Genomic DNA, 15,050 nt, shown 5'->3' on the forward strand with positions numbered 1-15,050 from the left:
AGGATGCATTGTGCCACATGTATGTATAACATTAAAAGATTTATAAAATCAATCATGCTACTTTAATATCTTAGTATTCTATGCAAAAAAAAGTAGGCTATATGTAAAGGCATACGGGCCTCCTACAACTTAATGCAGAACCAGTTCAATATGCCACTTCATTTTATACAATCTATGTAGTAGGGGGTCCCTGCTCCATCTCTCTTTCAGTTAAGGGGTCCTTGAGCTTAAAAAACGTTGAAGTCCCCAGTGTTAAAGAGTTTTGATTATGAGACAGGCAATCAGCAATATTGAAGAACTTTGACACATGCAGTGTCCCCGCTGCTCCATTAAAAAATGTTACATGTAACTTGACATCATTTTAAATTGCCCCTTTTATGGTCAGATTATGTACAAAAATGGATAAATGCCACATAATGAGCCAAAGTTTTCACTTAATTGCAACAAGACAGTGCTTCACTCAAATGCATATTTTATTCACAGGCAAATACAATGCTAAACCAAAAGTCTTACAAATACAAAGTAGATCACCCTACTACAGCTGTAGTAGGGTGATCAGGGCAGTCCACGTGACACAGGAGAACTGTAGGGTGAAGTGGGAGATCAAAGAACAACGACAATATCAACTGCCCTACAGTGTTCTGGGAGACAAGTTGGTTGTCAGTCTTTGCCAGTGTGCAATTTCTACCTTTTAGCCAAATAGAAAGTTATTTTGGCACACACGGAAAAGTAGAGCATGTGAGAGAAATAAGGTGGTTATGCCAGATTTAAGATGGTGTCAATTTAGAGACCAGATAATTTCCAAACATATGCCAGTAACCCATGTCAACAACTGTACTCTTAATAAATTATGCATTTAAAATATTGTCAGCCTGTAGTATAACAGAGAGGGCTTTTTGAGCTAACACAAGGCCTCATTTCAGCATCAGTCTTGTGTTGAGCATATGAGCCCACCTTTCTATACATTATTCACAATATTTACACCAAGGTTTTTTACTTTCTCTTTTTAGTTAAGGTAGCAACAGTTGAGTTTTATTTCAAATCTATTAATGGACACTTTTTTAGGACTCCAACTTAGTGACCCCCATGGCTTCAAATGTGCTGAACATGACAAAGATGAATGAAAAGTTGCAGTTGCCATATCCTTCTCTACGACTTGGGTTCCAAAAGGGGCTTGATGTCTTTAATGCCATGCTCGGCTGCCACAGTGATGATGTGGTCCAGGGCATTCATTTGGCCCAACATCTTCACAACCTCTTTGATTTGGTCCCTGTTGGCAGATATATGTTATGTAAGAAGCAGTATAGAGACGGAGCACATTTAAATCCTGCCCACACCGGAGGGGAAAACATTTCGGATACTATTCCGTCTGCTTGCAAATAACAGAAAAATGCCTAAAAAGCTGCTGTGTGGTGGGATGCACTACCAACAAAACAAAGAAAAATATATTTCTTACCCTAAAATATTTTGACAGTATAAAACTTGTGTTATAGTGGAATGTAGATAAATCAGAGAGCTATGCAGTATTTCGTTTGAAGGTAGCTTGCTACCACATAGCCAAAATTAACTTACTAACAGTCAACGTGTCCTCTAGTAGACATACAGTGCTAAAATAATAACTATTCTATTCAAGCTAGCTTTTCCTATCCAGTGGGCGTGGGAACCCCACGATAACACTTTGACTTTTTAAAAATATTTTTACATACAGTATAATTGTGTTTCAAATAAAAAAATAGTATCTACCTACACCTTATTCTTGTTTAAAATCCTTTACATAATATATATGAATGTATATGAGCGTGATAAAAAGGTGACCCTGAAATTGTGCCGTTAACAGCACCCCAAGGAAAAATGTGGGTGCACCTATAATTTGTGCTGGTGCATCTAAATAAAAAACGTTTGGCGCACCAGTGCAACCAAGGCAAAACGTTAGTCTGGAACCCTGATATGACTGTGGTCTTTATGGACAAAACCCAGAGCATTACATGGTAGTGAACAAGAGAGTCATCTAAGAACACTAATTAGTAAATTGTTATGTCATTTGACAAAACAGCACTGGCAGTGCAATATTTTATTATATCCTTCGAAACGCACCTTCCATAAAATTCCAGCAGATAAAGCTATAACTGAATTCAAGTTCCCAATTCTAGACAATTTAACTGTATATGCAGAGTGTAGCAGAGCCTCTTACTTGGCAGTGCGCCGCTCCACATCAGAGCCGCCCAAACTGTTGCGGTGCAATGAGTTGGCCATGTGGGTGAGGAAGCGACAGAACGGCTCCAACTGAGGCAACGTCTGCTGGCCTTTCAGTCCAGAGAACCAGTGCACAGGCAAACACTCTACCACCTGAAAAAGGTCAAAGAAAGAGTAAACAGTAGCTCTGAGACTCCCTGTTTAGTGAGTCATAACGAACCGACGCTTGACCACCTGCGCCCCAACAGCAAGTGTGTTTGTCAAGTTAAGGCTGCAAGCTGTAAAAAGGCACAGGAAGGTGGAGTTCAGCCAATCACGTTGGCCTGGGTTGACAGGCTTGTATTTTAAAATATTGGCACCTTTCATTAAACTGTCGGATCCAGGAGAATAGCCTGAGTTTCCATTGCTCAAGCGGCTAAAACAATCAACTATTATTTTTAGACTGGATAGGCACATCATGTACTATTCAATACAATAAGTTGTCTCCGGAATAATCTTGAAACCATGGAATCAGGACTCAAATATTTGAAAATGTGCCAACAGTGTGGGCTGCTTTATATAATCAAATGGACCTCATGCAATCTGTGCATACCATTTCAAATTGTAATTAAACATGACACCCCCTGGATATCCACTCCGGACCAAGTTGAGGGGTTCTTGTACAATTTATCTGTTTGTAATGATGTTGCTCTCTGACAACAGAGCCATAACACTATAAATGTAACTGTAAATGTATGGTATTCTCATGGTTGTAAATTGTTAATCATTTCAAAACAAGTCACAAGCATTCTGACTGTATGAGCTCTGCTGGGTCTTTTTACACATGAAGCATAAAATTACAAAACAAATTGGTGCGTCTTGTACCTTCTGGCACTTTGGAATATTGTCCTCCCCAGTATCCGTGGTCTGCAGTGCAGATAGGATGTATCTATTCAGAGTGCTGTCTAATGCCAGATCCTTCAGACAGGAACTGGATAAAATAGCTTCCCACTGCAGGATGTTGCCCAGCAGCTAGGACAGAAACACGACAGCATATAATGTCAATATCCCAGTAGTTCCTTTAGCTGCCACAGAAGTAAATGTTGCAATCAGTGGTTAGTGTACAAACTACATCAAGAACACACAAACAGTTATAGACTGAAAGCATTTATACTTGTCTGGTACTGTAGAAACCTTTCACACATCCTTTCTGTATGTGGTGTAATTTCCAACAATCATTCAGGACCTTCATTTGAAGGTAACTGTCAGTGTGATTAGTATTTGAATAGATTAATTAATCTAAAAATACTTAACTCCACTTTTGTACATACCTTCACACAAGACCAGAACTGCCTCTGGTAGAATAAGTAAGGACCACTATTCTTGTTCTCCAACACACTTAACAAAAGCAAAAGCATGCGTTTAATCAGTTATCAAGTTTTAAAATATTGACTAAAGAAATGCAAACTGGAATTTTTCTAAAGTTAACAATTGTGTAACATACTTCTTGGGGTAGAGTGGAAGGAAGACATCTTCATCCAGAGTCCGCCTGATCCTCAAGACAATTGTTTTCAAAAGTTCCTAACAGAAAAAATTAAATAAAAAAGTAATTAAGACCATAATTGTACCACAAGAGACAAAGTCATCTATTTTGCAACTGTAGTACAATATATTTATGTAGGTAGTAAGAGAGTGGACAGTACCTGTGTGTATCGGTTGTCCCCATGCAGCACAGTAGGGTAACCTTTCATTATTCTGTGAATGAAGCCCACCAGCATGGCTGTCTGACTGTTTGACAGCGGGTCCCACACTTGCTCTGCCAACACTGAAGCAAACCAATACATACACATGAGATATTTGGTACTGGCCTGTATTATTATGCCAAGCAAATCTCAGTATGCTGGGTGCATCTGTGCGGGTTATTCTACCTGTCAGTTTGGAGAGGATGACCTTCTCCACAATAGCAGGCAGCAAGCTGATGTCCCCATCTCCCCTCTGCAACGCGCTGTGCTCCTCAAAGCCGTAAAACAACAGCGACTCAAACCAGAGCATGTACTCAAAATTTGCACACTGAGCCTGGCCAGAGAAAAAAAAGTGGATTTCAGAATTCACCCCTCATTTAAAAAAATAAAAATAAAAGTGTTACACTAAAAACACACGCCTTACCTCAAGAGGGTTCCATGTAATCAGCTGCAGACGGACTAAAGGGTTAAAGAGTTTGGGCAGACACAGGCCTATGTAAGCATCTCTGTAGCAGTTGGCATATTCTCTCCTCCACACTTCAAAATGGGATTTGATGCAGTCAAGAGAATGAAAGTCCTCCACCACATCTTCAAATACTTTCTTGCATTCCCTCATGATACGATCTGGATGGGATGAAAAGCTTTATTTAGGCATGAGCTACAGACAGACAGACAGACTGACTGACCATGATGAGGACTGTGTGTTATGTCTGCGATAAGTCACATTAAATCAACAAATTTGCCAATTCTCCTCATTAGGGTTGATAGTGTCATTTTTGCTGCTAATTCTTGATGTACCTCTCTCCATGTTGAAGCTGGTGATGTCAGTAGAGGTCTCCTCATCATCCGATGATAGGCCTTCTTTATGCTCAGCCCTCTTTCCATTCTGTTCTCTAGCTTGTCGCCTCCGAGTTCTGCACCCAACCACAAAGGCAGACAATGAAAACCAAAGACAGAATTTATGATAATCTGTAACCAACTTGGCACTAAAATAACTACCTCAAATTCAGATCACTTGCATGACAAATCTATGCTTTACAATACAAGATACAATCAAGGCTTTATTTTTGTGAATAAAAGTGCAGAAAAAGCAGAAAGCTCAGGCACGGGTTTTGGCAATTTGTGGTCTGAGGCAAGCACAAAAACAGCCTACCTGGACAATAGAGCCTGTGCCATTAGCCTGGAAACACTTAGCATAGATTCAGCCTACAAATCCTGAAAACATGTTTGAGAGTACGACTGAGCTTCATACCGTCGTGCTTCTCTTTCTGCTATCCTCCTCTGACGACTGTTCTCTTGGTATGCTGTGCGGTCTCGACCAAACGAGTCCAGATTAGGAGCCATGACAGCTTTATCTGAAAGAGACAGGAGCCATGTTAGAACCAGCATTGAAATCGCTAAAACAACCCATAATCCTTCTAATTCTTATACTGGGCCCTCATCATCTCACACAACCAAAGAGTACTCAAATTTAGAATAATCTAAAATCCTTACATTACATTTTTTTTAGATGATAGGCAAGTGATGGACAAAAGTAGTATTTTAAACCTATGAATAAAATTACAATATTGACCTAATTCACACACACACACACACACACACACACACACACACACACACACACACACACACACACACACACACACACACACACACACACACACACACACACACACACACACACACACACACACACACACACACACACACTATTTGTTACAATTGATTCTGGTTTCAGTCACTTTTCTAGGGACTTACCTGGCTGCCACTTCCTACAGGTAACAGTGAAAGTGACGGATGACAAGTCACTAACAGATAGGTTTTTATCTTTACTTAGTGACTCAATACAGCTGAGTTACAACCACTCAGCTGACTGTGAGACTCGGCCAATAAAAAGTAGCCGAAACAGCTCCTCCAAAAAAAAAAAAAAAAAACAGTTCTCATATACGTACATGCTCACTCACTCAAAATTCGCATCTCAATTAACCATAACCACACTCATGAGGGAAACATAAATGGGGTTGTGGGAAACAAGAATGTGACACACACGCGCGTACACACACACACACACACACACACACACACAGAGAACTAACGAGGCCGTTCAAATAAATCATAAAAACCTTCAAGATGGACTGACTTGAAAGGCTTGCAAACTCCGACGATTCATCTTTAATATCATCCTGTCTTCTCTGGACAAGTCGTGAGGCCCGTTGCCTTAGTAACTGGTGCATGGCAGCCTCCAGCTCCAGGACAGCAGGCACCTGAAAGATATGATGTCTTCTGTGACCTCTGACTCAAATAAAAGCAGGGCTCCGAGTCACAGGGATGTCTTGCTGGAGGGACAGGAGGAGCATGATGGGCAATATAAAACTGGACCCAAAATATCACTAGTGTCGGGTGAAAACGTAATCTCTCTAAAATATCACGTTTCCTTGAAGGAAAGCTCGAACACTACGGACGTTTAGTCAATGGTTTAGGCTTAAGTATTGACAAACCAAGTTAAATGCATTAAAACCACAAAATTGTAGTAAAATTGTAGAGTTGAAGGTTTTTACCCGACATTATCAATATACAGTTCCAGTCCTGATGGTTAAACGGCATTCACTCCTTACTAAGTAATACTGATAATGGTAGGTAAGTGTCCTGTTCCCTTTACCTAATAGGGTTAAAACAGACATCTGTCTAGGGACTGCAGATGAAAAATAGCCTTATGGATAACTCTGGAGTATTGACAGAAATGTCCATTAATATGCACTGTCCCTGTATTAAATAAACAAATAAGAAATGAGAAACATTAGTGTGGCAATAGCTGGCAGGCCGTGTTCCACGTAGTTGCTGCTCTGCTGCTGCAGGAACAAGACTGAATTATTCTGTTCAGACATGCATTTAGATTACATTTCACTGGAATTGTACCTCAATACGATTTCATGTGGCAAATAGCATTGATTGATTAAATAAGCAAGTATCTAAGACAAATATAGTTTGTGTCAGAGACATTTAATTATGTTCTAACAAATTGGACTGATGAACTTTGGTAAGATCAGACACTTGGGTTTATAGTTGGCTACGCCACTACATCAGGTTCTCTTGCAGTTCCAACTCATCTTACACTTTACTAACTTTGTTTCCTTTTGTATGTAATGATCAGTATAAATTAATGATTTTATGAAGTAGTTGAAAATTACTAGAGTAATTATGATATATTATGATATATATACTAAAATATTTTGCAAAAGTATGTTGCTGAGATAATAGATCAAAGTTATAGTTCTGAGTATAATTAGGGCAGTTGTGAAGCAACTGGGACAGACATGGATTGTGGCTTTTCAGCACTGTTAATTAGCGTCAATAATACTTTCTGAAAACAGCACTAAAAACTAGGCTTTTCATGACTCTCACTTAATGTTTCACAATGTAGATTTCTTATTAGATGAATATCCGTACACATACAGTACATAGAGTGGTTAAAGATCACACAGACACAAAACAAAAAACAGCTAAATCAGACAGCAGATAAATTCTCCCTTACCTTTTCACTGAAACACTCAAGCAAGTCTCCAACATACCCTCGCATCTCTTGCAAGAATTTATATTGTTCTGCATTGTCATTGGATGAGCCCTCCAGCTGCTGTATGGCGTTCTCAGAGGCAGCTAGGTCTTCTTTGATCTGTTTGTAGCGCCTGGCGTTTGAGTCGTAGCCTGCACACATTTGGCTGAGCCTACAGAAACGACATACAGGGAAAGAGTAATGATGACTTACAGTTTGAAGACAAACAAAGCTAGTCTAATCGCTAATCTTAATTACTGACATACAAACAAAGCAGAAATCGCGTTAGCGTGCACCCATCAAATAAACAGAAGCATCATGAAAACATGATTAACAAGACAGAAACAGCTAAAACAAAGCACTCCTTTGTAGTGAAGTAATTAGGGTGAGGACTAATGGAACCCTCAGCAGACCCCCAAACTCCCTCCCTGGCCCTCACATCTGGGCATAGCTTTCCTGTGTCCTCAGGATCACAGCTCACAAAGATGGCAGCAGCTGAGCTGAAGACTTATATTAGATGTTGCGGCATTTCACTGAACCTACCTATCCTTCAGGCGTTTCTTTACCAGATCAATGGATACAGGGGTAAGATTACAAATAGGGGTCCCGTAGTGAACAGAGCCATTATCTGCTCGGCCAGTTGGCTTGGCAGTCTGCAGGGCCACAGTGCTGTAGGTAAATGGCATGGTATAGGAAGAGCCATAGGGCTGGCTCTCGTAGCTGTTCTGGTAGTAGACTGTGTTGTCCTCTGGCTGGCTGCTTTGGACCTGTCATTAGAAACAAGAAAAACACATAATGCTTTTAATATGACAACTAACTGTGCTGTTGTCTACTACAAGTTAATTAGGGATGCAACTAATGGTTATTTGCATTATCAATATTTTTGGATTGATATATAACAGAGGAAAACATTATTTAGCAGTATTTTACAGCTGTTTAGCTGAGATTTAGCACAGCTTACCTGGGGTATGCTGATTCCTTTCCTAATCTGCTCCTGCTCCCAACGGCTCACCTCCTCATCCTGACCTGTATCCAGTGCCTCATCATCACTACCCTCAATACCTGTACATGTGAAAGGGAAGTTCTTGTCTTAGAGAGAACTGATTGAAAACAGTAGTAGTATACAGTATATTGAATAAACGGTCAGTGCACCATTTTCTTATAGTACCTATCTCCTCAGCGATCTTTTGTCTCTGGCTCTTGTTCTTGACACCGCTAAAGCGGATCCTCTTCTCTTCCTCATCTTCATCGTCGCTGGCATCTTGGTCTTCTCGTACCATTCGTTTCTTGGGAGTCTCTGTCTCAACCAGAGGGGTTTCACCCCCCAGCTCTCTAGCTAGTTGCCGGCGCTTTCTGGCTGCATGGATAAATGCTGCATCGGGAATCTCCCCTAGAGTGAGAGAAAAACAGGACTCAATCTAAGTACTTATGTTACTGTGTGAGTGTTAATTATTCTTTTCGGTTTTGCTTGTTACCAACCGTTTGTTGTACTGTTTAACAATTTGTTGATTTGTTGCCGAGCTGTTAACTGGTGATTTTGTAGCACAGCATTTAAGTGATTCTGATCCTGTATGTAAATAGGGTGTAAGTGGCACGCAGTGTAGATACGTGCCAGTTTGTGGGCCTGGCCATTCATCCCGGACGTATTTCTATGCGCCGGTCACAAAGCGATCCTTCCTCCCGGCTCTCTCTCTCCCCAATAAGAAAACTGTGGTAATTGTAGGTATGTGACTTTGTGTGTGAGTGTGTGTGTGTGTGTGTCTCTCTCTCTCTCTCTCTAAGTGTGCCCCTGATAGCGTGTTTTGCTGTGAGAAGTCAAAACAGCAAAAAAAAAAAAATCAAAAAAAAAAATTCACCTTGAACCTAGGGGTTTTATTTTGAATGTGTTTTATTTTTGTAAATTAAATAGGAGGAGACGCCAAAAGTATCGCTGCAGCGCACGGGCGGACGCTACACCCCCGGTATTAGCAGACCAATTGGATAACATGGGCGCTGAAGTAAAAATAGCTGTGCTACACACCCTGGTGTGTTTGGGCTGTTAAGACTGCTGGCTGTGCCAGTGATGATAGTTGAAACAATGAACAAACATTTAAATTTGAGTGAGTGAGTGTGTGTGTGTGTGTGTGATTGAGTGTGTGTGTGTGTGTGTGTGTGTGTGTGTGTGTGTGTGTGTGTGCTACCTGGTCTTAGGCTGCTGAGGGAGGAAAGCGTGTTGAATGTTGCTGCAGTGTTGTTGCTCTTGGAGACTTGACCTTGTGTCTGGCCACCTTGACTCTTTGCATCTTCCTCCTGCTCATCAACACTGTCCACCTCCATTTCCTCTTCCCCCTGTTCACTACCAGCTCTGCTAGTCACTTCCTCTTTGATTGAAACCACAGGCTGAGGTGCAACATCTAGAAAATCCAGATGCAGAGAAAGTTGCGGCAAGAGGATAAAAGACTTTCCAAACATCTATTTACATTATAGCCATTTAGCTGATACTTTGGTTTGGCTGATATGAATACCTTTATTGTCATTGTACATGTAAAACAAGATTCAGTGTACTGTGCCATGTTCCATGGAGCAAAAAGGTATATTTGCCGATAATATTAAATGTCTTCAAGTTCAAAAATTAAACCTTAGAAAATAGATTTAATTTGGGAGACAAAAATGCTGGCTAAAAATGTGATGTACCATCTTCCCTATAGATGGTAATGCAATATGCTGATAGTTTTTGCTAGATGCAAACATGTTCAATTCATAACGTCTACCGAAAGTGGCATTAACTTTAATAACTGTTAAATTACGATCACCTCAGTCAGAAATCTAACCTCATCTTGTGGTGCAACTACATGTGACATTTTGCCCTCAAGGTTCCGCTTATTTGCTAAGATAGGGTCTATTTTCACTGTTTAAGTGCATTTTAGCAAAACTATAATGATAAAAATCGACTCAGCGTCATGTGGTGTCATATTTGGTGATAAACGTTGCGGCTGCAAAGTCAGATAGGTATGTGACAGCGGAGACGGCAGATGTATCGCAATGACGAGGGGCATCCCACCTGATTTGATGTCCTGTTTGACTCCAGTCTTCTCCAAATCCTCCTTGTATTCTTTCTTCAGCTGTTTGACAATCTTCTTGCTATGATTGGATTTCTTCACTCTGAACACTTCGGATCCTTCTGTTTACAAACAGGCCATGCGATAAAGTGAGCGGTGAGTTAACCATGCACACCAACCGGGGATCATAGAAATCATTCCCGGACAAAAAAGCACGAAAGGTACTTAACTATCTGTAATGGTGGCAACTACAAATACAATTAACTCTATGTATCCTAAGCAGAAACAAAAAGTCTAACGTTAGCTAAATAAACCTGTCAGGACAACACGCTTTTTTTTAGCTAACCGGTAAGCTAACTTAGCATTGGTTTACTAAAATAGCTTACCTTCGTCATCGACGAAACTCAACAAACTGGCTTTCGTGGGTCCAGGAACCGTAGCCGCTACGAAGGCGGTTTCTTTGCCTTTCTTTTCTTTTTTGACAGGTCTTACACTGTTCACGGTAGGCTGAAAGCCGTTGCTGTGATAGTTATCCGCGGTGCTAGGAGTCCCAGTAACGCTGTAACTCGAAGTCTCCATAAACGGGATTTCCTCCACGGCAGGCCCGAACGATATCGGCGCCGCTGGCGGCGGCTGCCGACTCTCCTCCTGTTCGTCCTCGTCGGACTCATTCCTCCTTCGAAAGTTAGCTCGTTTCGCCTTTTTAAACATTATGTATTCTTTTTGCTAAAAGCAAAAATGCATTATCTAACGTAGGACTCCTCAAAATTGTGCTCGGAGCAGAAGGAATTCTTTTCCACACTGCCAGTCAGCCATTTTCTGTCACAGAGTGCGTTTCTTCTTCTTCTTTAAAATCTGAAGCTGAGCACATGCATCACCGGCATAACTCTGCCCTCAGCTGGTCAAATGTGGTACAGAGACGCATCGGTGACGTGCCCCCCCTCCCCTCCACCACCTCATTCATGTGCAGTGAATCTGGTACCCCTAAAATCGCATGTGCCCAGTCTGGCCCCTTTATTTAAAACAACCGCCACAGGACCTTCAACACTAGACCGTGCAATTCCCCATCATATATTTATAAAACTTTCAATATGTCTTAATGATATCAATTAGTGCTTTATTGGAGATTACAGTAAAAAAAAAAAAAAATATCCTGCAAGACACTTATTCTGTAGTTTGTTTGCCACATGTAAGCCTAAGCACACAAAAAAAATCCAGTTTTCTGCATTTGTGTCTGAGCTATTGCAATCACTGTGACAACTCGTAACACTCATAATACAGTTGAGAGATTTTAGATTTTTCAGTAAAACACACTAAATTCGTATGTACCTTCAGAACACAGCTTTTGTACTCAAGAGTGACACTGTAACACATAATAATACCTTTATTTAAAAAGCATTTTTATGGGGTTGACTTTGACAGCCATGGTCAAATCAGCCCAAAATGACATTTTCCAGTAGGTCTAATGTAATCTCAATAAAACGTTCAAAGTTAATTTGTGTTTGTCAGGCTATGCAGAATGTCCCCTTTTTTAATTTTTAATGACATAGAACTTTAGGAAGTGCCAATTTTGCACTGGAAGTGAGAGTATCATTTTAATTACTCTTGACGTATGTCGAAAATATCCATGAATCACTTTTACCCTAAGTCTTGTCCTTTGTATTAACATATAGTTGGCCCTGTTTGTACAGCTAAGTAAAAGTAAGTAAATTTTACATTGGACATATTGACATGTGTTTTTATGTTGCTGATTTGGCTATCCATGCCTGTCATCAATTTCTGTTTAAGAAGATATTTCATGGAGACAGACTAACAGACAGACAGACAGACAGACGGACAGACAGATAAGTGAAATAATACCAGTTGAAACTGTTGAAAGACTTCCAACCGTATGACCTTCCCACACTTATTTTACAAACTTATTTTCCTCAAAATAATCTCCTCTCATTTTAGCTCACTTTCATTCAGCCCTCATTATCTCTGGGCTATTCCCTTCACTTACCTACTACCTGACGAAAGCTTTTGGAAAAATAGTCTGGAGAAGATGAAAGATCCAAATGCACACCTCTGAAATTGCACCTGATCTCTATGTATAGTGGCATGTTGAACACATTATGGTCAGACATTATGGACAACGGAAGAGTTGAGAGGAGCATATGTCTCTCCTAATAGGAACAGATAATATGCATTCTGAACTACGACAGCACTCAGTTCCTTTAATAAATGCCAGACATGAGCTGCAGTTAGTGAGGGTCATTACAGAGCCATTACTTGACAGTGTTGTGTGCGCTGTGGTAGTGATAATAACTGCTGAGATTAAAGTGTCACCAAAGATGAAGCTGGTGTGAAATTTTGTGATTAATTAACATCAAGATGACCCTTTGCCATTAAAATGATAATTGGAGATAAATAGCTTCCCATTGATGGTAGCATTTTACTTTTAAAGTGCCAGAGTTCCCTTTTTGTCTTCATGACACATTCACACATTCATCATTAGAACAGAAAATATATTCTTGTCCTATTTAAGTAAGAAGTGCAAGAAGCCTATCCTCTTGATGATTGATTACTTCAAAAAGCTATGCAGTAAAGGGCGGTGTATGCTTGAAACAAGTACAAGTAGTGACAAGTACAGTCAAGGAATGTTCTATATGTGCTAAACTACATCCTAACTGAAATCCATATTAAACGATTGATAAGTTTTGTATGTGTAAAGTGTTAAATAAAGAACAAAATGCATCCCATCACAATGCTCATGGTATTAATATAGCATTTTTTTCCATTATGGGAACTTAACAACTCGTAACCTGCAGCTTCCCGTAACCTGAGAATTTAAGAACTTGTATGGCTTTGGTTCTTGGTTATCTGTCTTTGAAAAAGCAATACCCCATTACTTTTTGGTCTAACTGGGAGTAGTCTCCATTTCTTAATACTGACATTTTGATCCATTAATCCATTAATACTTGTGCTCCAGTGAGCTAATAGTGTTAAAATAGCTGAACAGTAAGGCAATCTCATCAGTTGAAACCAAGTTGGAAAGATAGAAATGGCCTCAAAGTTAAAATGAGACATACACACTTGGACTGATTGTTCTTTAGTGTTTCAACCAAACAGGGGCACAGAATTCATAAAAGAAATCCACTTGGGGGCACTATAGCCCTTTGCAAGCCAAACACTGGGTATTATTTGTGGCCAAGGTCCTCTTATAGTTCACCCATGTATAAATGCTAATAGAATACAATGACATTTCCTGATCCAGTAAATGCATCTGAAACAAGCCAGCATGAATATAGATGCCATCAATACTGCTACTTAAAGGTTCCTAAGGCTCATCAAATCATTCCTCTCTCACTAAGAGGAGCCTGTCACTATGTGGCCAGTACAGGGAGTATTTTTTTTATAAGTAAAGCAATTTAATTTTTGCAAGATGTACATCATTATTTGTTTGGTTGTTGTGTGTGTGCAGGGGCCATGGTAAAAGTATGTCCTTTTTCTTTGAGGAGAGTAGCAGAAGTGGTGCCACTTTAAGTTATCTCTGAAGGATACAGTAACTAACAGAAGTTACAGTACCCAAGATTTCTGTTACACTGATGGAACAAAGATCAGAGTTGACTAACTCCACTTATTAAATACACAGTGTGCATGTCAAGAGGTAATGAAGATGGAATGAGAATGAAAAAAGAGGTGCTGTAATGGAAGGACAAGAAGATCTACACCTTAGTTAGAAAACAGAGGAGCAGAAAATTAGTTTAGACAAAATGAAGAGGTCAAAATTCATCCATTTTTAAAACAAACATTTCATCCCTTAAAGCATTTCAGTATATGTATCATAAAAAAAACCATGGGCTCTCATGAATGGAATCACGTTTTTATAATGGGGGTCCTATTCCTAGTCCATTTTCTTTACAGAAATCTTATTTTGGAATTAGCTCTTCATACTCTCAGGTAAGAGCGTCATTTGAAGACAGAAGATTAATGTTGTGATACAAGCAAGCAGGCAGAAAGCTACAAAATATGACTACTGTGAATAACTAATTATACTTATCTCTAACAGGGGATCAGGATCTACTGAGGTAATTTCTGTTTAGACACTGGATGCTTTGTGCGAGCAGAGTACATTAATACTAATAAGAATAAAAAGAAGAATAGCAAGTTTGCGCGCCAGGCTGTACTGACCTTTTTGATTATCAATCACTAAGACGAAATCAAGTAACTAACTGCCTCTGACGCAAGCTATTACACATTTGAAACACATGCGTGGACTGTCTGACAGTTATACATTGCATAGAGAAAAACAATTGTGCCATTCATTTACTTATACTGATTAATGTGTTTGTGTTTTTATGCAATATGATCCATTTTGTATGGACTGTGATTGGGTATGTGTGTGTCAGTGAGAGTAGCCCAGCAGTTCTCCTCTGGCTGCTTGTGTCACATTGCAGAGCTTTCTGTATGTGGCGACGATCTTGACTTGATTACGGTGCGAGGATGTGGTTGTCTCAGGTGTTAACCCGCACTTGTGAATACTGCAGTGACCTCCAACTGCCTCCT

The 15,050-nt window shown here is 39.9% G+C and overlaps 1 protein-coding gene across 1 annotated transcript; it reads right to left on the reverse strand.

Annotated features, from left to right (window-relative positions):
* Positions 1–455: 455 nt before the first annotated feature.
* paxbp1 (PAX3 and PAX7 binding protein 1) lies at positions 456–11,393 on the reverse strand. Its single transcript, XM_032533308.1, has 18 exons — positions 10,889–11,393; positions 10,505–10,624; positions 9,645–9,857; positions 8,633–8,854; positions 8,426–8,526; positions 8,008–8,231; positions 7,447–7,636; positions 6,055–6,178; positions 5,167–5,269; positions 4,713–4,828; positions 4,339–4,538; positions 4,101–4,248; positions 3,876–3,997; positions 3,677–3,753; positions 3,504–3,570; positions 3,058–3,204; positions 2,192–2,346; positions 456–1,270 (listed from the first exon to the last, which is right to left on the reverse strand). Exons 1-18 carry the CDS (start codon positions 11,211–11,213, stop codon positions 1,150–1,152), a joined length of 2,775 nt encoding a protein of 924 aa, XP_032389199.1. The 5' UTR covers positions 11,214–11,393; the 3' UTR covers positions 456–1,149.
* Positions 11,394–15,050: the final 3,657 nt, after the last annotated feature.

This window comes from Etheostoma spectabile, chromosome 13 (assembly GCF_008692095.1).
Source record: "Etheostoma spectabile isolate EspeVRDwgs_2016 chromosome 13, UIUC_Espe_1.0, whole genome shotgun sequence".
NCBI lineage: Eukaryota > Metazoa > Chordata > Actinopteri > Perciformes > Percidae > Etheostoma > Etheostoma spectabile.

What these genes read in the sequence shown, in the direction of transcription:
- paxbp1 (XM_032533308.1), bottom strand. Translation starts at nt 11,213, where the DNA reads ATGTTTAAAAAGGCGAAACGAGCTAACTTTCGAAGGAGGAATGAGTCC. An exon ending in AAGGAATCAGCATACCCCAG is followed by an intron (nt 8,232 to 8,425) that starts GTAAGCTGTGCT and finishes TTCTAATGACAG; the next exon opens with GTCCAAAGCAGCCAGCCAGA. An exon ending in GGAGTTTGCAAGCCTTTCAA is followed by an intron (nt 5,270 to 6,054) that starts GTCAGTCCATCT and finishes TGTCTCTTTCAG; the next exon opens with ATAAAGCTGTCATGGCTCCT.